The sequence below is a fragment of the Gopherus evgoodei genome, chromosome 7 (genome assembly GCF_007399415.2).
Source record: "Gopherus evgoodei ecotype Sinaloan lineage chromosome 7, rGopEvg1_v1.p, whole genome shotgun sequence".
Classification (NCBI taxonomy): domain Eukaryota; kingdom Metazoa; phylum Chordata; order Testudines; family Testudinidae; genus Gopherus; species Gopherus evgoodei.
The window spans coordinates 23253130-23279393 of record NC_044328.1 but is presented as its reverse complement, the minus strand read 5'-3'; the positions used below and the strand labels follow the sequence as shown (position 1 = coordinate 23279393).

The window sequence follows — 26264 nt, the reverse complement described above, 5'->3', positions numbered from 1 at the left end:
CTGGTGTTGCCTAGAGCTACTGCTTCCGGCCATCGGGTAGCAAAGTCCACTAAAGTCAGTACATACTGCTTTCCTCTGGGTGTTTTTTTTGGGAAAGGACCCAGAATATCCACAGCTACTCGCTGAAATGGGACCTCAATGATGGGGAGTGGCTGGAGAGGGGCCTTGACCTGGTCTTGAGACTTACCCACTCTTTGGCATACCTCACAAGACCGGACATACTTGGCAACATCCTTGCCCATCCCCTCCCAGTGGAAGGACTTCCCCAACTGGTCCTTGGTTCTGTTCACCCCAGCATGGCCACTGGGATGATCATGGGCTAAGCTTAAGAGCTTCCCCCGGTACTTAGTTGGAACCACCAACTGTTTTTGCGGCTGCCATTCTTCCCGGTGTCCACCAGAAAGAATCTCCTTGTATAAAAGTCCTTGGTCTATAACAAACTGGGATCGATTAGAAGAGCTGAGAGGCGGTGGGGTGCTCCGTGCCGCCGCCCACGCTTTCTGAAGGCTGTCATCTGCTTCCTGCTCAGTCTGGAACTGTTCTCTTGAGGCTGGGGTCACCAGTTCTTCCTCAGACTGTGGACCTGGGCTTGGTCCCTCTGGAAACAATGTAGGTGATGGGGTGGTTTCCGTTGCTGGTGAACCGCTCTCCGCTGGTGCACCTGAGGTTATTTCAGGCTCTGGCTGAGCCTTTTGGGTATGGCTGTTTGTTGCTTCTGCCAGTTTTGGCTCGCTGGCGCCCTCTGGCTTTGAGTTTGAAGATGTGGTTGCACTTGCTGGTGCTGGTTGCTGTTCCAGTTCCGGGCCTGGGACTGGAGGTGTTGTGGCTGTTTCGGTGGTTGGCATGGAATCTGGATCCACTACCTCTGTCTGGGTCTCTGGTAACACAGACGGGGTATCTGTGGACGGCTCAGGAACAGGAATGGGTCTGGAAGCTTGCCTGGTTTGGCTACGTGTAACCATTCCCACTCTCTTGGCCCGCTTCACCTGGTTGGCCAAGTCTTCCCCCAGTAGCATGGGGATAGGATAATTGTCATAGACTGCAAAAGTCCACATTCCTGACCAGCCTTTGTACTGGACAGGCAGTTCAGCTGTAGGCAAGTCTACAGCTTGTGACATGAAGGGGTAAATTGTAACTTTGGCCTTTGGGTTGATGAATTTGGGGTGAACGAAGGATTGGTGGATAGCTGACACTTGTGCCCCCGTGTCTCTCCACGCAGTAACCTTCTTTCTGCCCACTCTCAAATTTTCCCTTCGCTCCAAGGGTATTTGAGAGGCATCCGGGCCTGGGGATCTTTGGTGTGATGGTGGGGTAATGAATTGCACTCGCATGGTGTTCTTTGGACAGTTGGCCTTGATATGTCCCAGTTCATTACACTTAAAGCATCTTCCATCTGATGGGTCACTGGGCCGAGGTGAGTTACTGGAGACTGGTGAGGTGGAGGAGTAGGGTGTCTGTGGCTTTACTTGGGTGGTATGTGGGGTCTTTGGCTGTCCTCGGTTGTAGGGTTTATGGTCTGTGTGCCCCCTGGGGTAATCGTTCCCCTTGACAGTAGCTTTCTTGCTTTCTGCCACTTCCATCCATTTGGCTCCAATCTCCCTTGCCTCAGCGAGATCTTTGGGTTTTCCATCTTGTATGTACTGTGTGATGTCTTCAGGAACACCATCCAAGAACTGCTCCATTTGTATGAGGAGGTGCAGTTCTTCCAAGGTTTTAACATTGTGTCCTGATATCCAGGCCTCATAATTTTTCCCAACGTAGTAGGCGTGTTTGGGAAATGACACATGTGGTTTCCACTTTTGGGTTCTGAAGCGCCGACGGGCATGATCTGGGGTTATCCCCATTCTGTATCTGGCCTTGGTTTGAAAAAGTTTATAGTCATTCATTTGCTGCTTAGGCATTTCAGCTGCCACCTCTGCTAAAGGTCCACTGAGCTGTGACCTCAATTCTACCATGTACTGGTCTTCGGGGATGCTGTACCCAAGACAGGCTCTTTCAAAATTTTCCAAGAAGGCCTCGCTGTCATCACCTGCCTTGTAGGTGGGAAATTTCCTGTGCTGTGGAGCAATAATTGGCGCCGGGTTGTTAGGGTTGGCTGGCACATGCAGCCCAGCTTTTGCCAAGTCCAGTTCATGTTTTCTCTGTTTTTCCTTCTCTTCATTCTCTTTTTGTTGTTTTTCCATTTCTTTTTGTTGTTTTTCCATGTCTCGGCGGTGGGCCGCCTCTTCTTCTTCTAGTTTTCTTTTGTGTGCTGCCTGTTTGATTTGTTCTTCTCTTTCTTTCATCTCCATCTCTTTTTGTTTTATTTCCAGTTGTCGCCTGTGTTCAGCTTCTTTGATTTGTTCTTCGGCCTCAATTTTTGCCTTAGAAGTCATGATTCCTGTTTTCTTGGGTTGGGGTGCCCTCCGGTGTTTATCTTCTGCACTGCAGGCTCTGTTGCCTCCTAGAGTCTGCCTAGCAACAGTGCCTTTAGCTAATCTTCAATGTTAAGTAAACCTGAAAAACCACTTTATTTGCATGTATATAGTGCTGGTAATGACTCTCAATGGGAGAGCTATTGTCACAAAAGACCCTTAACAGCCTCTTAATGGCTTCTTGCTTATTATGCAAGCCACAAACTGCCAGAGAGAGCAGAAAAAAAATTCTCTCTGGTTCCCTTTTAAAACCAAACTGTTTCTCTCTGCTAAAAAGCCCTTAGCAGAGAAAAGAAAAATATAATATTCCTACTGGCTTCTGGATTTTGTCTATCCCGTAACCGCTGCACACCATGTCATAACTTAGTCCCAGATTTGGACCTTAGCGTCCAAAATATGGGGGTTAGCATGAAAACCTCCAAGCTTAGTTACCAGCTTGGACCTGGTACTTGCTGCCACCACCCAAAAAATTAGAGTGTTTTGGGGCACTCTGGTTCCCCCTGAAAAACCTTCCCTGGGGACCCCGAGACCCAAATCCCTTGAGTCTCACAACAAAGGGAAATAATCCTTTTTCCCTTCCCCCCTCCAAGCTCTGTGAATCCAAACAGAGTGACTCCCCTCTCCGTTTCCAGTCCTGGAAACAAAAGCACTTTCCTCTTCACCCAGAGGGAATGCAAAATCAGGCTAGCCAAATCCAACACACACAGATCTCCCCCTGATTTCTTCCTCCCACCAATTCCCTGGTGAGTACAGACTCAATTTCCCTGAAATTTCTCAGAAAAGAAAACTCCAACAGGTCTCAAAAAGAAAGCTTTATATAAAAAGAAAGAAAATACATACAAATGGTCGCTCTGTATTAAGGTGACAAAATACAGGGTCAATTGCTTAGAAGAAATATGAATAAACAGCCTTATTCAAAAAGAATACAAATCAAAGCACTCCAGCACTTATATTCATGCAAATACCAAAGAAAAGAAACCATATAACTTACTATCTGATCTCTTTGTCCTTACACTTAGAAACAGAAGATTAGAAAGCAGAAACTACTTCTCCAAAGCTCAGAGAAAGCAGGCAGACAGACAAAAGACTCAGACACAAACTTCCCTCCACCCAGAGTTGAAAAAATCCGGTTTCCTGATTAGTCCTCTGGTCAGGTGCTTCAGGTGAAAGAGACATTAACCCTTAGCTATCTGTTTATGACACAGCTGCCCAAACTGAGCTTGAGCACTCCTAAATTTTGAGGTGTTCAAATCTGGAAGGCAGGTGCTGAGTGTGTGTGGGGGGTGGGGTGGGGACTGTGGGCTCCTCGGGGGAGCACGGCAGCATGTATGCAGCAGCCTGTCTGGAGCTACACGGAGCCAGACACGCTGGTCTGAGTGGCACAGTAAGGGCGCTGGGGGGTTGGAGAAGGGGTAAGGGGTTCCGGGGGGGCAGTCAAGGGACAGGGAGCAGAGGGGGTTGGATGGGGCAGAGGTTCAGAGGGGCAGTCAGGGGCAGGGAGAACAGGGGGTTAGATGAGTCAGGGGTTCGGGGGACAGTCAGGAGACAGGCAGCGGTTGGATAGGCATGGGAATCCCAGGGGTTTGTCAGGGGACAGGTAGGGGGTGGGATCCTAGGGGGGAATTGGAGGGTGCCTCAGGAGGGGGCAGTTGGAGACAAGAAGGAGGGAGGCTTAGGTAGGCGGTGGGGTCCTGATGGGCAGTTAGGGGAAGGGGTCCTGGAAGGGGGCAATCAGGGGACAAGGCCCAGCGGTGTTTAGCTAGGGGGTGGGGTCCTGGGGGGCAGTTAGGGGCAGGGGTCCCGGGAGGGGGTGATCAGGGGACGGGGGGGGGGTTGGATGGGTTGGGGTTTCTGTGGGGGACAGTCGGAGGGAGTGGATGGTGGCAGAGTGAGACTTCCCTCCCCATAGAGTGTCCTGTTTTTTGAATGTTAAAATATGGGATCTCTACCATTCACAGTGCAACTCTCCACTCACAGAACGCTGCCGCATGAGGTCCCCCTCCTTCTGTTCCAGTTGGTAGTGGCCAAGGGAATACTGGGAAATGTAGTTTTTTCTCTGCTCCAGGGCTGGCTCTATAGGCAGGGAGCTAACCAATCAAGAAACTACAACTCCCAGGGCCCCCTGTTGGTTCTCAGCTCCCATGCTGGGTGCCTGCTGCCCCTGCAAATGGGCTGCCTCAAGCAGGTGCTTGCTTTGCTGGTGTCTAAAGCTGCCCCTGCTGAGTACGCACTTCCTCAGATGCAAATGCTTATGCGTCAGTATGTCTGTTAGTCTATAAGGTGCCACAGGTCTCTTTGTTGCTTTTTACAGATCCAGACTAACACGGCCACCCCCTGATACTGTGTTGCTAAGTAATTCTGAAAGAATCTTATTCCAAACATCATAACCATTCCTGAGTTCTCTACCTATTTATACCGTACTTCTTGGAGCTTTTACTGGTGTAAAACATGACACCATGAGCTTTGTCTTTCACCTTCGCAAGAACTTCTGTTGGCTCCCCTCAAATCCACTCCTTCCTGACTCCCTTCACCCTCCTCCTCATTGCTGGATTCTTCAGCCTTTCTATCCTCTTTACTACTCCATGCCTGTGCACTTTCCATGGCAACAACAGCCTTCTTTTGATATGGTGACTAGCACTGTACACAGCAGGCTTGATCCACCACAGAGTGATATCAGCAGAGCCCCGTGGTGGAAACTGTGCCCATAAGAAGCAGTATGAAGAAGTCTGCAGCCAGTTAGCACTGCCCTCAAAGTGGACTATGGGCACTCCAAGAGATATTCTGTATCATTGAATCCTTCTGGGCAGCCTCTGCTAGCAGGCCTCCTAGGAAGCCCCAGCTGCAACTTGCAGCTGCCTTCCCACAATGGAACTCTCAGAAGAGCGGTTCTCACTGAAGCAGATGGAGTCACACAGTACACCCCTCTTCTCCCTCCCCTGATCCCTGCACCAGTTGGAAGGACTCAAACCTGCTATTGCAAATGAGGTTTAATAAGCAGTTTCTACAGTAACAGGATCTGACTTCTATTCCTCTGCTTATACAACAATGTACGTAAAATGAAATTAAATGTGGTAAAAACTGCAGACTTGTGCAGTGTGTTGCGAAAACTTAAGTCTATGTTCCCATGAATTTTTACTGCAGAGTTGGTTGGGCAGAAGAGTGAGGGAATTTTATGTCATTTAAATACTTATTTTATTACTTTGCATTTTCAAATAAGCATCGAGAAGCAAAGAAATGTTATTGATGTAAAATGACTCACAATGTGCGGTGTTACAGAAAGCCCAGTTACAGCAATCCCAGGCACCATGCTGCCCAGAAAACTAAAAGAAAACTCAAACCAACAGCCAAACAAAATAAATCAAACAAAAGTTAGACCAGATAAATATACTGACATTTACTAATGCGATTTATTACCACTTTAAGGCTCCTTAGCACTGCCAGGGTAGTGTATAATGTCCTTAGTTCAAATGAAAACAAGGTCCATAATGTCTTGTGTCAGACACTATTCTCAAACACCGTCAGCTGCAAAAGACAGCCAATTTGTGAAGGCCCATACTCCAAAACCTACTGGGGGGGGTCAATGGGAGACCTTCCATTGACTTCTGTGGGCTTTTGATCAGGCCTCATTACAGCGTGAAACTGTCCTGGAACCAATCCTGGGAGCAGCCTTTCAGTGTGGTTTAAAGTGCAACCATTGGAAACAGGGAGATGAGGTCTCTCAGATAAGTGGATCCTAGACCATTCAGAATCCGTTAGTAACACCCTTTTGCCTTCTATTTGTACTCAATTTTATATCCCATTTTAGCTATACCATCGTGTAGTTGACAGTAACATTTCTATCTTTTCCTCCCGCTCCTAGGAATCAGAGAAAAACAGTTTGATGCTAACGATCCAAAAGAACTCAAAAGCCATTCGCACGATAATGCTGCAGAGAAAGAATCAGACTCCACTAAGGTAAAAAGAAAAAGGAAAAAAAACACAGTTGAGCTTTCACAGTAGTCATGATCACCCTGTCTCCATATAATGTGTTTACAATTGTTTTTGGTTAGTCACACTCAACTTGGGCAGCAGAAAAGCTAAATAAAGTGATGGCTAACTGGTCATGATTCTGTTTGCAGTAGATTAATTCATTTTATTATCTATATTCTTGTTGAAGAAAAATAAAATGCATATTTTGGAGAAAAGTAAGTTTTTTGAGACGTTTCCCAGGCAGACTCAACCAATGATACCAGTGATCTAAGCAATGTGTGGGACACTCCCATTCTCTGATCCCCTGAAAATAAAGCCATGGATTTTCAATTTGCCAGAATACTCTTTCCCTTTGCACTAAGACTATGAAGCTTGCAAACTTCCAAAAGAATGTAGGGCCAGCTCAGAGAGACTCATTACCTTCTCAAAACATTGGGAGGAGACATTTGCTATTTATTTTTATAATTTACTTATTCAAAATACTGCTACATGAGCTGAAACTAATCAGACGTGTTTCTGACTTGCATTTGGACCATTACATGGGATTTCCATCTGTTTTGTACTTAACAAAAGAAATTAAGTAATTTTCATGTTAATTGCTGGAGCACATGAGAGACATACAAAATAATGCATTTCAAAGCACATTTATACTCATCAATCTGTAAAAATCGAAGGGAGATTGAGAAGATTGGAAGCCATGCAAAGGTCTTAAAGATGCAGGTTGAGGTACATATAGTACAATATAATATGAAGAAACTATTATTCAAGCCATGGAAAAAAATTAGGGAAGGGAAAAAATAACATTCCCTGGGGCTGGGAGGATGTTGGATTGCCAGAGCCACAAATAGTTTAGAAGATAGGGAAAATTTCCCTGGATTTGCTCTGCTGTTTAGGTCCCAAAAATTTACCTTTCTGAAACCTTAATCTGAGGATTATTTAAAAGACAGTATTCTATTATTTAAAAGACAGTATGCTATTTTCCTGTTATGGCAATACCACAGCAAACAGAGCAATAGTTTGCACAGAGTATGATGGTCTTCAGCATGGATTCCTCCACAGGAGAGACACTATGGACCTCAGCCTTATCACTCTGAGCCTCCCATCTCAGAACACTGACAGCAGAAGGCCCTGTGATCACCTGAGATTTTAATGCTCTGGAGGCTCTGGAGCTGGTTTGAGGCTCTGGAGCTGGTGCTACTGCAGAAGAAATAAATAATAATGTCAAGAGAAGGGGTTGAGAAGAGCGGAGGCAGAGAGAAAAGGGTCTGAGAAGACGCAGGGAAAATTTTCTGCAGAGATAGTAAAGCAAGTACAGTGTGGCTCCAGGGCCAGAAACAATAAAAATAAACACATTTCTGAAGTGAACATAGTTCCTTGGATGGAATAGATTGCTATCAGCCTTCAGGCAAAATATTAAACCTCAGGAGAGTATTTTCTCCCTCTCAGGCTATATTTTATAGCAGTTTCTGTCCAAATTAGTCAATATTTGTATAATATGAGTTTTATTACTGAAGTCTTGGGTGATCACATACCATTGTGACAGGTGTGGCATAAGAACAGAGTACTGAATACCACCTAAACTCTTGCAAAGCGCACAGCTCTTCTTCAAAAATAAAACATTCTTCCATCTATGCTCCAAAACGTCTGTTAGTCTATAAGGTGCCACAGGATTCTTTGCTGCTTTTACAGATCCAGACTAACATGGCTACCCTCTGATACTTGATTCCATCTTTCAGCATCCGCTTTATATTCATATTCTCCTCATCAACCTAACAAATTCCAAAGCTTTGCATAATTAACTGGATACCAAAGCTTACTACGCTTGTTGTTACTTGCAGCTTGGCAATAGTGGGGGGGATGGAAGCAGATGATCTTTATAAGCAGGTGAGGAAGCCACCCTTCCCCTTTGTTGTTATGACCAATCTGATGAGGGCAAGTAGCCTCAGCAAAGACTTTAAGTAGGCCGTAAAATTCTGCCATAGCCCTGTCCTTACTTATGATTTACCAGAACCTTGTGACCTTGCATATATAATGTGTCATCTAATACCTGGTACAATTAAAGATACACAGGGATGGTTCTTGTAAATTGAGGGACATTAGAGTCGCATTTTGTGGCTATGAAGTCAAACTATATGTGTATTTTATTTTTGTAATATAAACAAAATACATATTAAATGACTGTGCATTCTAGTACATGAAGATGTCCTGTACTTTACTCCAGATATTCATAACTGTGGTTATCTAAATTGAACATTTTGGTGTGTATATCTGAATATACATTTAGCTAACTATGTGAACATGTACATCCTAAATACTCTCATGTTCAATTCAAATAATAGCAGTGTATCTCTGAATATACAACTACAGTAGAGCTTCAGAGTTATGAACACCTCAGGAATGGAGGTTGTTCATAAATCTGAAATGTTCATAACTCTGAACAAAACGTTATGGTTGTTCTTTCAAACGTTTACAACCAAACATTGACATAATAAAGCTTTGCAACTTTACTATGCAGAAGAAAAATGCTGCTTTTAACCCTCTTAATTTAAATTAAACAAGCACAAAAATAGTTTTCTGTCACACCGTGTCAAATATTTTTTTCTTAAAATTTCCCTTCATTTTTTTTAGCACTGTAGTTTAACTTTAACACAGTACTGTACTGTATTTGCCTTGTCTCTTCTGTTGCCAGATTGCATACTTTTGGTTCCAAAGGAGGTGTGTGGTTGACCGATCAATTCGTAAAACTCTGGTGTTTGTAACTCTGAGGTGATGGCTGGCTGAGGGGATTGGGTAATTGGCAATGGAGCCTTTGACTTAATGGTCTCAGGATTGTCTTTAGCCATATTGGTAAGGATCAATGTTTTTGACCAGTTGTTTGGTGCCATACATGACATGGATTTATATCTCAGCGTAGTTCCTGGTAGACATGTGGTTACATCACACAGCCCATCACCTTAGTTGGCTGCCTGGATGGCACACCCTGCAGAAAAATTAAGGACAAAAGGGATATAAAGAAATCCTACTTGCCCCAAAAGATTGTCCCTCAAGAACAAGTTTGAGGTGTATTGGTGAAACTGTTGTAGAGAAGTTTGGATGCTGGCTGACTGCAGTATCACCTTCAGTTGAGTTTCCAGGGCTATCAATATGGCTAACTTCATGAGCAATAAAATAGCTCCCATAAACCACCTAAATAAAAAAAAAGAGTCATTCAGATGACAATTCACCATGTCCCAATCGTGTAGAATTTACTTTGTGACTTGTGGGAACTTTGACTAAGTGAGAACTGAGGACACTCAGATCATAGAGCCAAATTCCCTGCTCGTGTAAATTGATGCAGCTAACATTGACCTCAGTGGAGATATAACGATTTACAGCAGCAGAGAATTTGAGCCATATACTCTGCATGAAATAAACATTATGTAACCAGTCATCTAGATAATAATTGTAGGTAGAGTTAAACTTCATGCTTACACTTATCTAAGGACATCAGGTACATTATGTTAAGATAGATGGTGAGTGTTGTGGTTAGAAAAATGAGTTGGGACTGCTGTCAATCAGTCTTGGGCTCCTTACACTGTTATTTTGTGCATCTGGCAAATATTAAGCTAGTGAACTAAATTATATCCAAAGCACTTACAGGAATTTGTGCATATCTTTTATTGGAGAGAACATGAAGGAGTTTTCCCCACGGTCATATTTGTTGCTTTTGTGCAGCAGCACTGACCCAACTCCCACATAAACACTCCACAGAAAATCACAGTACACCTACGTTGTTCATTTTGTACAGGCAGTAAGTGCTTAAAGCACTTTTCATATTTCTGAAGATCAGCATGAAAGAGTAGGTTATAATCTGAAATTGACAATCACCATTGACACATATATTGTTAGACAAACATAGGAACAGATACACCAACTGAGAGAATCAGTTGATCATTCAAACTAATGGTTTTAGAATGTTTAATTTTTGCATAAAATGGATCTGATTTTTGCTGAACTTTTCTAGACAATTCTGAACTGATTTTAGGAACATGTCTTCAAAATGACAGAAAGCAAACTGGTACAAAAAGAAATTTAACAAAAAACCTTGAACAAACCCTATTATAGACTTTGAAGGAGAAATAGTTATATGTTTGACAATAGAATATTTTAATAATTTGGATCTTTTTCATTTGCAGGAGTCTCTGGCATCACAAAACACAAAAATGATTTCATCCATAGTCATTTCACAGTTGATTGATGAGACTAAATCAAAAGAAAATGGGTCTGCTTTGCCGATGCAGTCTGTGATCACTCAGCCTAATGCTTATCATATGAAGCAATCTCTGGCTAATGATAGTTCAGTCAACATTAATAGAGCATTCATGTTACTTCCCAGCAGATTAGGAATTCAGGAATCTTTCGATGACAACGTATCTAGAATGGACTCTCATAAAAAAGGATTTGCATCCATAACAGTTACTGCTAGACGCATTGTTCCACCTTTTAACAACCCAGTGCAGGTAGCTGTTACTGATTCTCTGTGTTTGAAATACTGGGGAGGTGATGTTCTAATGAACACTACTGCTACTTCAAACAAAGCAGGACGAGCTCAGCACTGCAAACCTCTGCATAATCAAGAATCTTATATAAACCGATATGCCACCAGATTAAAGGTTTCTGAATCTTATTCACAAGTATATAAAGGGCATGGAGACTGGATTTTTAACATTGAAAACAATGAAAACAGAACGTTTCCTCCAGGCAGCAATCACAGGAAAAAAGCACCAGTTTCATTCACTTCATCTGTTCACTTCAAGATTTCCCAGCACTGTCCAAATACAATCTATTACTTTGACAAGTCACTTTCTGTATGTATTGACCAACTTCAAATTAAAAGCCAAAAAATTCATAGATCAATATTGTCCTTCAATATAAATTGCAGTTCACCCAGATTAACACCAGATGGAGCAGATGGCATAGCTAATGAAGAGTCAATAGCAGAGATACTTAAAACAAAGCTCCCAGATGAAAACAAGACTCCACTCAGAACAAATTCAAATATAAATTTAAAAGAAAATAATGTAGATAAAAAACAGACAGCAGAAAAGGAATATTTGGGTACTACATGCCCTTGGAAAGGTACATCTCCCTCTAACTGTCCAGAATTTGTGAATACACCCAAAGGAACTAATAATTTAATAGTCACAAAGCAAAAAGAAGATAATTCTGATGAACAGTGTACTGGCAATGACATCAAATTGTCCATTCAAGTTCCTAAATGGAGTTATGAGGCAGGTGAGTAATTTGCATAAACTTGAGTCTGTTTCGGAGCTTCAGACTGGAACAGACCCATCATAGCATTATTATGCAAACAGGTAATAAAAATCTTTGCTTCTGCAAGAATAAATCCATAATGAGTCTGAGTGCAAATTAGACATTTTAAATTCTAGGACTGCTGTGGATATAATGTTTACCATACCAGTGATGGATGCCACCTGCCACAATATAGGATAAAGTGGTAACTATGTTTTCAGCATTAAATCCCTATCTTTAAGCATCTGTAACTTTGATATAAATATTTGTCCCAAACAACATATAAGCTTTTAGCCCAAGAGAGAATTTCAACAAAATCTTTGTTCTGAAGGATTCGCTTTTAAAATAGAGATTGTGGGAAAATAAGAAACGAATGGATTCAGACTGGTTTGTGCTACTTATGATTAAAAAAGATTGTTTCTAGATTTAATTTGGAAAGCCATAATAAAATAATAATAAGACCAGTCTTCTGGCAAGTAGAATAGATGGCAGTTTTCCACGTGTAAGGGCTACAGTTTCATCCCCAGCAATGTTTTGCAAGGCTTTAAAATATTTCTTCCAAATATCTCAAAGCATTTGACAAATATACAATTAATCCTTACAACATCTCTGTGAGTTAGATGAAAAATAGATGCTGTAGGGATTGCTTCAGTCACTGCTGAAGCGTAACCTCCAGTGGAGTGGAACACAGCAGCTGTTTTACAGTGCACAAGCAATAACTACGGATCAGTTTAAGGCAAGAAAAATATTGACCAGGCAGGGAGAGAATGCTGATAGGAAAACGTTATTCAGATGAGTTGGAATTTGGCAAAGACACCACAGCTAGCACATTTTCTCTTGTGAAAAATACCATGGGATGTAATAGTGATCGTAGGTGGGCAGAACCTTGATTACATCCCATCTGAAATACTTTGCCTTTGATCACTGTATGAACATTAATTAATTAAACCTCACAACAACTACTGAGTTTTTTCCATTTATGGATGAGGGGGAAAATGGGACACAAAGGGATTTTCTTCAGTCACACACTGACTCAGTGGCAGAGCCAGGCATAGAATCCTGTTGGACACGTTTCCTCATCCCCTGTTGTTGTGACTATCCTCGGTACCTCCCTGCCTCTGAAATGTGTGCTAGTAATCTTTATTATTATTAGTAGTAGTAGTATTTATTATTATTTATTTTATTTATTAAGGCAAAATGATTAAATAGCAGATATTCTATACAGAAAAGCTGCTGCTGTACATCCCAGGTAACTTATCAATGGGAACTTTCAGCAGGATGGATCAGTGAGGCCAAGATTTTCAAAACAGAGGACAAGGTTTGGTTCCTGAATCCATATTTAGGCACTAAATCAGTAGCTGGATTTGTAAAGATGCTAAGTTCCCAATGGCAGAGTGTTTAACACAATTTGAACATGAATAGTTATTAGACACAAGCCTCTTGCCATTGGAAGTCACAAGGGAAATGCCAAGCCACGGTAAGGAGGATAAGGGAATGGGGAGGGGCAAGAAGAACATAGGAGGAGCATCCTCACTGACTGATGCTATTGATTTAACTCTTTCACTTCTCTGCTTAGCCATGATACTTGTATATCTGTAGCATTTGCAAGCTTACTTTGAAGAACAAATGTTTTGTTGGTATTTTGAGAGGCAAATGCTATGCATGCAAGGCTCTGCTGCCCATAGTTTAGACCAGAGGTAGGCAACCTATGACGTGTGCTGAAGGCGGTATGCGAGCTGATTGTCAGTGGCACTCACACTGCTTGGGTCCTGGCCACCAGTCTGGGGGGCTCTGCATTTTAATTTAATTTTAAATGAAGCTTCTTAAACATTTAAAAAACCTTATTTACTTTACATAGAACAATAGTTTAGTTATATATTATAGATTTATAGAAAGAGCCCTTCTAAAAATGTTAAAATGTATTACTGGCACGCGAAACCTTAAATTACAGTGAATAAACGAAGACTCGGCACACCACTTCTGAAAGGTTGCCGAGCCCTGGTTTAGACACTGCATGTGATTTATGATAGAAGTGGTTACCTACAATACTTTTTGAGACTTCTCAGGGGTCAAGAGAAACAGTGGTTTCCATTAATAAAGTCAGCATTTGCCAGAAGTTATTAGAAAATGAGGTGTGAGATTATCACAATTTATCCGCCTATACTTTAAGAGGAAATAACTGCGGTAACCAAGTGGGAAGTGTTGTCTTTTTAAATGGCTTACACTGTTTAGTCACATGACAATGTAATATGCAAATGTGTATGTTTCTGTATAATAGACAACAAGATGTTTTGTCACCTTACTACAGCTTTCCTGTGTGAGATTTGTAAATACAACTGATATAATGCCTCCAAAGGGCACAATCTTTCTTGTTAGCATCCAAAAATTAATGAGCACTCCAATACTTGTCAGCCTTTAACTGTGACAAATCTTAGGAAACCTAGTAAAATTCATGAGTCATGTAAACTGCTCATTAAAATGAAAGGGAATTGGTTTGATTTTTTTCACCTGGAGAAAATGAATAGAGCTCTTTTGAGTTCATAGAATCATCACAATGAGAGATGAAGAAGATCTGTTAGGTTGACTAGTCCATTCCACTGCAAGCGCAGTATGTCTGTGCCATTTATCTAGGCTTTTGGCTAAACTAGTTTTAAATATCTCAAGTGATGAAGCCATACCTTCCTGTTTCATGATATGACACCTCTGTGTATGGAGTCAAATCTGCAGGTGCCTTTTTAGATGCCATATCACATTGCAAGTAAAACTAATCAATTATCCACTGTCATCTCTAAGTATTTTTCACCATTACTGCTTTCTCCCAAAATGTACTAGCTTGAATTTGTCCATATTGGAATCTGAGTACTACTAGATGTATCTCCTAGACCCAGGTAGGTCTAGTTGCAAGAAATGCCTTCTTCCAGCTAACACTAGTTAGAAGTCTCTGCCTAGTTCCTCCAATGAGGACTAGCAACTGTGATTCATACATTCTTCATTTCAGGCCCAGACCGTTACAAGTTTCTTTACCTAGTGCTATCAGTCAAGATCAACAAGAGACTCCATGTGGTGTAATATGGGGCAGGATGCCTCTTGAGGATGACTAGCTGCAGGAAGCGCATTGTACCAATACTCTGCTTTCCACCATATGCTTACCTTAGACCTTAGTCCATCCTGTGCTTTGCTGTACATTGGGCTATCCACATTTGCCATGCTTGCCTGTCAACTGCCCTTCTCTCCAAATCTTCCCATTTTATGTGGAGGTGCTTGATGTCATTCAGAAGTATTCATTTCCATGTTATTCTCGGTTTCCTCTCTTTCTTCTTGCGTTTTCTGGCTTCCATTCAAGGGCGATATTTGGTAAGCGTTCTTTTTCCATTCTCAGCACACGTCCCAGCCACTGATGTCTTCTTTTGTAGATTATTTTTGAGAGGGTATCTTGTCTGACTTCTTCATTCCCAATATTCTTCTCAGACATTTGTGATGAAATGCATCCAGCTTTTGCATAACTTTCTTGGTAAGTTGCCATGTCTCACTGCTATATGTTGTGATGGTGATAACAATTGCTTTGTACACATTCAGTTTTGTCTTGAGGGAGATATTTCTGAGTTGCCAGATGTTTTTAATTCTTCCAAATGCAGTGTTTGCCTTCCCGATTCACCATATTCTACTGGGTTTAAACCTGATCCTGATCTGTACAACTTTTAATGGGCTTGAACTGGGCTACCTTAATGATAGCCTTTCTGTTCTGCTCTGAGACCATAGGAGAGATAGAAATTATCTGAGCCTGGGGTGAAACTACTGAGAGCTGGTGTCAGTGTTTCTTCAGTGTTGGGTCATGGGGTAGGTAACAAGCCTACTCACGTTATGGTAGCTGAGAATAACACTTGAGTATGAGGGAAATATGTAGAAGGAAGGAACTAGAGAAGAGGAGGACGAGAGAAACAAAGAAAGAAAAGGAATGATGAAGAGGAAGAAATAGTAATACTCCCAGAATAAATAACTGAGCCCAAGAAATACAAGTGGAGATCCTTCATTTTATATTCTTATACCACTTTTATTCTACCATAAGTGGAACCTATCTATTACAGTGACTGATACTCTATACTGTAGATAAAGTGTTATTTATTTTTGCCCTTTCTGATTAAAATGGAAAGCCTTTTTAACTGCACCCACTAAAATACCAAAGTTAGAGAGTTAAAAATTTCCAAGGCCAACACTCATTTTCCTTGTCACCTCTTATAATGTTGACGGGTTTGGTTTGAAGGTGGCCATGTCAAACTGCACTTCATCCCAGGCTTCAGTGGGAGTTAGGGCTGTGCAAGGAATGCAGGATCAAACCGTTTGACGAGCACCCTATGTCACCATTTAGTGCACTGCTACATTAGCTGGCTTGTCAGCTGAGTTCCCAGCGACTTAAAAAGTTTGAACATATATCAGTTTACAGCACTAAATAGTTAGCCAGTAGCTTTCTGGGAATGCGAGAAGGGGAGTAGGTGGATAATATCCTCACCAGGAAAAAGAAAGAGAAAGTCAATGAGTGAATTTTTATTTTGGCTTCTAATTGCTGGCATTTTAAAACAAATTCAGTTTTCATGTGACCTTATTGGGGATATTAGTCAAGCAATAGTTAACAATCCTTAGCACTTTTCATATTTAAATCATTCTAAAAACATAATCTAATTAAGGGGATCTAAAATTTGTATATTCATGTGGGGTTCATGTTAATAAAATGTCTGGTGAGCCTCTTCCAATTTGTGATCACATATCACAGTCACCTATTCAACTACAGCAATTGCTTACATGGGGGAAAAAATTAGAAAATTATTTGATGTCTGTTTAGCAGCCTTTTAATGCAATTTGGCAGCTGTTAACCAGCAGGAGAGCCAATATCACATCACCAGACAAGTCTCCATGGACCACCAAGGGTGCATGGACCACAGTTTGGATTGGGCAAGTGAATTATGCATCAGGAACATCCGTCTTGTGGAATGGGAAGGTATCTTCCTTTTCCAAAGGCAGGTGACCTGATCCTCCACTGTTTCTTGCCTGGTGTATTAAAATTTACACCAGTGCCAAGTGCGTGAAATGGGATAAATCATTAACATTCTGAACTGGTAGTGTGTTACACTCACTTTGCAATGGCACAGGTGGCTATGGAAGATGCAGGGCAACAGAGAGGATCTAGCCCAGTATTCATATAACTTCATCTCATTCATTGTTTTACATTTAAATTTTATTTTCAGGCTTCTGACAGTAAGCTGTTCATGTTGCAAATAGAGTTTGACTTGGATTTCAACAACTGAGTTTAATAGTGGGTGGCATCTAAAAAACTGTCAGCTAGCAATAGGTCTCTTTGCCTTTGATGCAAATGTGAAATGACTGGTCTCAAGTTATTGAAATTTTTTGTGTGTATCATACCATGAATGTATTTTTTCTGTAGCATATTTTGGGGTGAAAATCTGGAATACGGATAGATAGATAGATAGATGTTAATTCTCCCTAGTAAACCAAAGCTTATTATCAGCTAGTGCACAAAGTCATGTTTCATGGTTGTGACATTTGAAAGCCTTGTTTTAGAGCTGTGGTTTCACCTCAGTTGACTTTGTATTTTAATTAATGGCACTGTAGAATTTAAATAAATGAAAATAAATGGTGTCTATAGGGGCTTAGTCACTCCTGAAGCTCCAGCTCCTGTATCCATCAAAGAGCTGTACTGTAAGTGCCTCAAATCCATGTGTTACATGTAAAAACAAGCTAGAACATCAGAGGTGGGATTTCTGAAGCTTCCTAAAGGCCTTTGGGTACCTAATTCTTATTAATTTTAATGAGAATTGGACATCTAAATCTCTTAGGCAGCTTTCAAAGTCTCAGCCTGAATGTGCATTTAATACAAAATAGTCTTCTTATTAAAATCTGTAGAATCCATCCCCATACATAAACTACAACACAGACTACGCCTAACTGAAACTACATACACATCTCAAGTTCCTGGTGATATCACAAACAACTTCAGCTTCATTCTCATGGTGATCATGTTGACATCAGGACCGTCTGAGGTCATAATCTGTGCCCTCAGCAACTAAATGTTTGCCAGTCTGAGTCTGGTCAGAACTTTTAATGAAATATTGCCTTAACCTCCTGGTGATATCACAAACAACTTCAGCTTCATTCTCATGGTGATCATGTTGACATCAGGACCGTCTGAGGTCATAATCTGTGCCCTCAGCAACTAAATGTTTGCCAGTCTGAGTCTGGTCAGAACTTTTAATGAAATATTGCCTTAACCTGTTTAGGTTAACTTTCATTGCAAGCTGTGTGGTATCATGTAGCTTACCTGATGTCTCATAAATACAAGGTAAGTTTAAAAATAAAAAAATAATTTATCTTATTTCAACTCAAGACAGGAATATAAAGATCTTTTAAAGTCTTAATTTCATATCTTAGCTTGCAAGAAGAATAACATGGGATCTTGCAGGTTGTGTGTGTGTGTAATTCTGATGCTTCCTGCGTTTACACGTGGTTATGAGGCATCTCATTACCATGTGCCCTTAACATGAGGGACAGAGGGTGCCTTATCTGTGCCTGCCAAGTGTCAGCTCCCTGCAACACCTGCCACAAGCAACACAAGCATTCCCCTGTCAGCCCATGTGAGCTTTTTTGCCCCTCCTGCAGGCTAGCAACAGGCGCTCCAATCCTCAAGTCCTCTGAGTGTCCATGTCATATCTAGTATCCAATATCTCTCCTCTTATCCACTAGACACTCACAGAATTTCCAGGCCTGGTATTCCCAAAGGAATAGTAGTCAAATGTGGTACACAGCTTACTAGTCACTCCTTGGTACACAGCTCCACTTAACACACAGCACTTATACTTGCTTTCACTATAAACCAATCCAGGTTTAACAAAGCATAGGGATTTGTATGATAACTCTTTGTTTCCAGTGTTTCTATTTGTTATGTAGAAAATAAAAGCATAACATACATTGTAGAATCTACACTCAACTAAAAAGATACACTCTTATCTGGTAAAATACTACATACCCCAAAGTCCTCCTCACAGCATTTGTCCACCAGGATTGCTGAGACCCTTCTTTCATGAGGTCAAGACTGCTGGCAGATTGCCTCACCCAGGTGAAGGATACCAGAGTGTCTGCACCTCCAGATATACCAGACTAGTCCTTTAGTGTTCACCTCTAAAATAGGGTTTCCCCGTTCCCACCTTTCCCCACACCGTCTGCTGTTTCCTGGTAATTTCCTTCTGAAGTCGTTCTGGAGCTCTTAATTAGCATTTGACTCAGTATCTGAATAGACTTCTATGGTAAAACACACAATGGTCAGCCAGGGAGATAAGTGTCTCCCATCTCCTGTCTGGAGAAGTCTGTTTCAAGGTGCTACTTCTGAGTGACCTACCTTTGACGATGAGGCCTTAAGAACATATTTTCCAGTATGTATATCTCACTGCATATTGTCTGCACACATATTTCACAAAGACTATGATGATCAGTGTGACACAGGCTTTCAGTAGAAACCCTACATGACCCTCTTTGGTGAACTAGAATGTAAATACCACACCCCAGGGTTTCCTGTAACCTGTATGCCCCTTGTGGCCTCTGCCAGTTGTCATCCTTGGCTCACAGTATTATATAAATTTTACATGTCCTATTTGGTTGTGCAGACTGAATCTTTAAAAGGAGCAAAGCAAAATAAATTAAACTGTTTTAAAAGTTCCTTTTAACCTTTGAATTAGATAAAAGTGTTTTTAAAACTAATGCAGATTATTGACACTGATATATCAATCTTGGTCCTGTAGGGTGACCTCGTGAGCCTCTGATGGGCATATCTATAATTTAAACTGGGTTAATTTGAGCAGAACAGTTCATCTATTAAGCCAGTACACATCAGTTCTTCTTCTGGTGTTATATCTAAAACCAATGACCAGCATAACATAATGAAGCATAGCAGAAGCAGACAGAAACTGAGGTCTGGGAAAGGAATACAGAGAGTAAATTGTGATATGAAATGTAAATTCGATAAGATAGGGATACAGGAAATTTAATTCAGATGGTAGAAGCTGCAGAGAAGGCTCTCACACCAAGAGTGGTGAGTAGGGTTGCCAATTTTGGATGGATGTATACCTGGAGGTTTCATCACATAACATAATCTTTAATTAAAGATTAATATTTAATTCCTGGAGACTCCAGGACAATCCTGGAGGGACCCTAATCATGAGGATAAGTGAAGCCAGAGAAAGATCCAGTGCTAGATAAGTGAGGAGAGCAGATAGGGAAATGGAGATGGGCAAGTTCTGTTGTGATGAAGGCTGGAGCTAATTCAGGAAAGACATTTGAAACAGGAGAAGCAATTTTGAATAGGATTATGGAATGACTAGGGAGCCATTGGCGATGTTTGAAGATGGAAGTGCTATGGTTGCCCTTATTAATATGGGCAAAAAGGTAGACATCAGAATTCTGTACATGCTGGAGTCTAGGGAGTTGAGACTGGTGAAGAGCACAGAGAAGAACCAGCAATGATGGAAATGGGATGTGGTGAAGGCATTCTGCAGATGAAGTCTCAGTAGAGTTAAGTCAAGTGAGGTGGCACATGCATAAGCAACTTTGCAGAATTGGGGATAAGCACACATAAGGGTTGGGAGAGGAAAGTTCAGGATCAAGGATGATACCCATGTTACACATGGAGGTGGTAAATGGAAGGTGTGACTCAATGAAGGGGACAGAGGAGTAAGATGGTGTCATAGACCTAAGAGGAGTGCTTCTGACTGGCAATCATTTAGCTGAAGGACAGTTGAGATGAAAGCACAAGTTTACTTGATCAAGGCAGCCTAAGAAAATGGATGAATAAAGCTAAGAAAGTAGCTGATCTTGTGGAATGCTAAATGTCTCCCAACACATTGTAAACTTGCTTTCATTCTTGAGCTAAAGAGTTCCTTCAACTAATGCTGGAGCAAAAAGAGCCCTATCATCTAGTGTTTGAGCTTAAAGAGTTCCATCAGCTCTTGCGTGGACAACATAGATATCCAATCACAAGTCTTCTTAGTTAAAGGGGAAGAGAACTGGTTTTCAATTATTTTATTTCAAGATGCCATAGTTAAGTATGTGTCTGTTATTTGTTTAAAAATTATTTAATATTTGTACTTGGCTATAAAATAATGATTAAAATGTTATTTAAAACTTCACTGTATAACTGAAAAAAATCCTGTCATTTGCCTGAACTCCCATGTACCTGATCTGATAGACCATTAAAGGACAAATGCCTGTGACATCCCAGAATGCAGCATTCTGGGATGTTATGTGCACTCAACTACCACATTCAGATATCATGGTGGTGAGTGTGGTAAAAATGCTGAGCTAGATTCCAGAGAAGCTGACATATCTTTGGGTACCTGAAATGCAAAAAGTCAGTTTAAAAATAGTTATACATTGAACTCTTCTGGATATTTGGGACATTCCGCCCATAAAGATAAAAATTTCTTCATTTTTATTGAAATATGTATAGGTCACCTTTAAATTAAAGGGAGCTCATGGTTATCAGACTAACTTAATTTGTTACTAAGGCATAGGAGTGGAAAGTAATAGTAGTAGTGTACTTATTTTCAGTTACTGAATACATTGGTAAGGTTACAATGGAAAAAAAGTGAGTTTCTGAAGTTTTTTTTTTTATCATCTGCCCTTGAGGAAGTCACCACATAGAGGCCTAGAATTTAAGATTAGAAGAAAAATGATTTGGTGTTTAAAATATTACATGAGAACCATTAATTACGATATGGAATTTATTGTTCAGCACTTGAGTAGCTGCAGCTGGTGCCAATTTGTTCTCAAGTTTTAGTATGAGTGTAGAGGTAGTGGCGGTGAAGACAGAGCAGAATGTGAAGTATGATGCAGAAGATTTCACTTTAGTGTACACTTGCTAAACATGAGGGGCCAGATCCCCAGATGGTGTAAATCAGCATATATCTGTTGACTTCAGTGCAGCTATGCTGCTTTACCCCAGCTGAGGATCTGGCCCCAAATGTTCATACTAGGGCTTTATGGAAGTAGTAGCTGGTGCTGACTTGTTTAGAGCTGAGGATCACATGCCCAAAAGCATATTAAAAGGAGTACTTTGATGTTTTACTTCAGCTGGCATACATTTAAAAAGAGGGAGCTTGTCAGTTTTCTCTAGCTCTAAATCTTTTGTTTTGTTGTGCATATTTCAGATTAGATGGTTTTTAGTTTAGTTTAGGTTTAGGAAAATGTCCCAATCCTGTAATCTACTGAGTAACATTTGTAAGTACTAAGCACCCTCAATTTCCATTGACTCCAGGAGTCACTCAGAACTTGCAAGATGGAGGCTTAGCTGTATAACTTGTAGTCAGCAATGTCAAGAAATCCCTTATTCTTAGTTCCCTCTTCTCTCCCCTTATGCTTTTCAATATAGAATGTCCCCTAATCTCAGGGCAATCTTTCTACTTGCCTTAAATAGCCAGAGCATTAAACCCTATAGTTTTGCTCTTTCATTTAAATTATGATTGCCAATTTCCCTGTCATCCCAAAATCTGGTGGAGTGAAGTGAGAGGATGAGGCTCATCATGTCTAAAAGAAAAACAAGGGAAAAGCCCAAGTTGTTTTTATTTTTTTTAAACAGAACTTGCATGCATTTAATTTGGTTAATTTGTTTTTTAGAGAAAATGCGGGAATCAAAAACCATCTTGTCTTACCCCACCCACACTCATGTTGCTATATAGCTCCCATTAGCGATCATGGGAGATAAACAGGGGCAGCTCTAGATATTTTGCTGCCCCAAGCATGGCAGGCAGGCTGCCTTCAGCGGCTTGCCTGTGGGAGGTCCCCGGTCCCATGGATTCGGCGGCATGCCTGCAGGAGGTCTGCCGAAGCCGTGGGACCAGCGGACCCTCCACAGGCATGCCGCCGAAGGCAACCTGCCTGCCGTCCCTCGCGGCGGCCGGCAGAGCGCCCCCCGCGGCTTGCCGCCCCAGGCACGTGCTTGGCGTGCTGGTGCCTGGAGCCGCCCCTGGAGATAAACATATACATGAAGGGGAGACTATACCCCCAACTGCATAAACCAAAGCAGCCCCTAGACCTGCTTTCAATTACATGACTGGTACTTCACCAGCAGGTCATTAGTTGCCTTTGTGACGTTGGCTGAAATCACAACCATAATATTGTGACATGGAACTAATTGTTCTTGAACAATTTCTCCACTGTATAAGACTATAAAGAGCCCTTCACATTAACTATGGAATCCCTCTCATCCCACTCATTTTAGGGCCTGATCCTGCAGTAACTTATAAATTGGGAAGCACCTTGTACAATCAAGCTTTTATCCTGCAACAAACATTAGACCCAGTCCTACACTCACTGGAGTGAATGACAAAGCTCTCATTGACATGCATGATGCAGGCTCCATTATTTTATCTTGATGATGAAAGGAAAATCACATTAATTTGTGTCTGGAATTCCTTTCTGCCCCATTTATACTATTTTAGGCATTAATCCAGTACAAAATCATATTCCAAGTTCCCAGAATTTTCCACTGAACCTCTTTTAATTTTCCATAAATGAAATTGATATTGTTAATTGATCTTTTATTCAAAAGGAGAATAGCTTGTCTGGTAGGGACAAAAGTTAAAATATAGACTCTTCTCATTTTAGCAGGTGAAAAATCTAGGGCCTGATTGTTTCCCGTTTTCCTACTTTTTCAGTCATTTGCACTTGTTCACAGTGAGTGAAAAATACCATGGTTCTGATCTGCCTACACTTTGTACAGATGTAAAATACTATGCAAAGCTGTGGATGCTGCTAAGGTAACCTCAGGGATTCATTGACACTTGCAGGACAAATAGTGGAGGACAAGATAGCATTTTTAGATAATTCGATGAATGTTTTGAAGTGGGCTATGTGGAGTCGCTAACTGTATTGCTTTTTTTGATGGAGTCAGTGCAGGGGTGGCTCCAGGCACCAGCGTAGCAAGCGCATGCCTGGGGTGGCAAGCTGCCAGGGGTGGTCTGCCGGTCGCTGTGAGGGCGGCAGGTAGGCAGCTTTCTGTGGTGTGCCTGCAGGAGGTCTGCCGGTCCCACGGCTTCAGCAGCAATTCGGCGGTGGGGAAGCCGATGGCATGGCACCGGTGGACCTCCTGCAGGCATGCCGCCGAATCCGTGTGACCAGCAGACTGGACCACCCGCAGGCATGCTGCTGAAAGCTACCTGCCTGCCATGCTTGGGGCAGCAAAAAACATAGAACTGCCCCTGAGTCAGTGGACCCAATTCTCCTCTCACTTACACTAGTGTAAATCAATAGTAACTTCACTGAAGTCAATGGAGCTGTTACATGGGGTTCTCTCAACTCAAAGCTCTTGGTAACTTTACTCTTTGTGAGGTAGTGTCAGGAAATAAATCACTAGGGACACAGCCTGTCCATCTGGTTAAAGATTGGCACAAACCCAAAGTGTTTTTATCCAAAATTATTATTTTATTAGATCTCCAGCACACACAGATATGCAAAAGTGTTAGAGTGCCCCCCAGCAATAGTTACCTACGGTCTGGAAGGGTCTTGAGTGGTCAAACGATGAGGTTCAAATGGCCAGCTATCCGTCTGTTGCTGGGGCTTCCAAGAGATGTCCAGAAGGTCAAATCCAAATTCCTCAGACCTATCTACCCCTTTTATGTTAGTAACTGCTACAATTACATCAAAAGAGAGCCTAACTAGGAAGGCAGCAGCAGGGTCATGCTCACTTCTCATGATCACGCAAACCACTCCCCTCTAGCTTGCCTAGTTATGCTAAGGCTGCTACAGAGGCCTACTAACTTACATGTGTTTGGCAATAAGCATCACAATCGATATTCCAGTACGGGCCTAGACATTTTGCTAGGCTGTCAAAGTCTCCCTAACAGAGCCACACTATTTTAAATGAGATGAGAATCTGGCTCAGTCTGGCTATGGCAAATTACCAGAAATAGTTGAGTGAATAACAAGGTACCCTTAGCATGCTTTGATCAGAATACCATGTGGCCAGTGTATGTCACTTTAAAATCCCAAGAGCCATTTCATTGTATTGAGTCACACTGAATTTTTTTTATAAAAATTAGCACAAAAAAAATCTTCTCAGCCACTATGATATAGTGTAACATCTTGTAGTGTGACATTATGATGTGAATATGAATGTCTAATCTAGAGAGCATATTAAAATGTTCTGGAAAAGCCTCACAAATGCATCAGCCAATTTTCATAACTTTCTTAATAATAACCATTTTCATAATTTTTCTTAAAAATATCAACAGAGACCCACTCAGCCTAAGGACCAGTTACCTGGAAATGTTTGGTTTGTAAAAGATATTGCTTTGCTACAGCATGACCAAAAAGACACCACAAGAAAGGCAACAAAAATGGTTCGAGGTATGGTTCTAGGATTAATTGTGATGGAAAGAAGAATAATTAACAGGGGCTTGATTGAGGTATTCCGAATTATGAAAGCGTTAATGAAAACTGACCAATTCCTGCTTTTATCCTGCCCCAACTTACAAGAAAAAGGGGGAGGACTCAAAATTATAACCACAGTAAATATAGACTAAATAAAAGAAAACTCTGCTTTATGCAGTGTAGAATTAATCTGCAGAACTCATGGATGCAAGAGGTTGAATCAAATAATATTGGTAGATTACTTCATGACCACTAAAATATTCTGTAGCAGTTCAACATAAGATACCTTATGGTCATAGCTAAAGATCTCCTGCAGGTGCAGATGTTAGGCAGAATTATTTTCCTTCATTCTGATGCAGTTGTTACATTTTGTGCTCTTATTCCATCAAATCTCTCTATTGAAGCAGCATTGGGCTAAATCACCGTATCATGTCCTCCTTAAACTGCAGTGCTTTTATATAGTATCTGTATAATTACACTAGTGTTGAGTGTGATTCCTTTATCACAAAATAGTGCTGAGAGGCTTAATTAATTGATTAAGTGCTTTTGAGATCTTAAATTGGAAGGCACTATGGAGTGCTTATTACTATGTGAAGCATTGTTAGCCAGTTGATTAGATACATTATGGGATTTTTTTCACCTTCCTATGAAACATCAGGTATTGGTTAAAGCCCAAACCTGCAATGAGCTGTATGTAGGTGAAGCCTTCTATCTCTGCTGTGCACTGAAATCAATGGGCCTCCATTCACTCAGCTCACGTTTCAGGGCTGGACCCTCAAGGGACAATGCCTACGTAAACCTCCGGACTGCTGTTTCACAAGTAAAGCTTTTCACAATCAAATGTTAGTTTTCACTAAAACAAACCATTTTTGTCCTAAAACTGAAAATATGTGATTCATAGAGCACCACTGACATTTTTCCATTTTAACTACCAAAAAAGCAATGCAATAGATTCAGCTCCTAGAGCATTTTTTGAAAAAAACATTTATTTTCAAAGTAAGAAGGATCTTATACAAAGTATGAATATAGACCCTTTTTCTTCTTTTCTCTGCCCCACCCCCACAAAGCAGTATGATTATTTATAAGCTAATGGTTCAGGCAGATGTGCCACAAACTTCACGCAGAGTTCTCCTAGTGCCCTTTTTATTATTGTTGCTATTA

General features: G+C 41.2%; 1 protein-coding gene across 1 annotated transcript in view; it reads left to right on the top strand.

Moving 5' to 3' along the window:
- C7H10orf90 (chromosome 7 C10orf90 homolog) overlaps positions 1-26264 on the top strand; it is a 106642-nt gene that overhangs the window by 45044 nt on the left and 35334 nt on the right. Inside the window, 2 exon segments of the mRNA XM_030569566.1 lie at positions 6274-6368; positions 10559-11657. Of these exon segments, the coding sequence (XP_030425426.1) occupies positions 6274-6368; positions 10559-11657 (1194 nt within the window).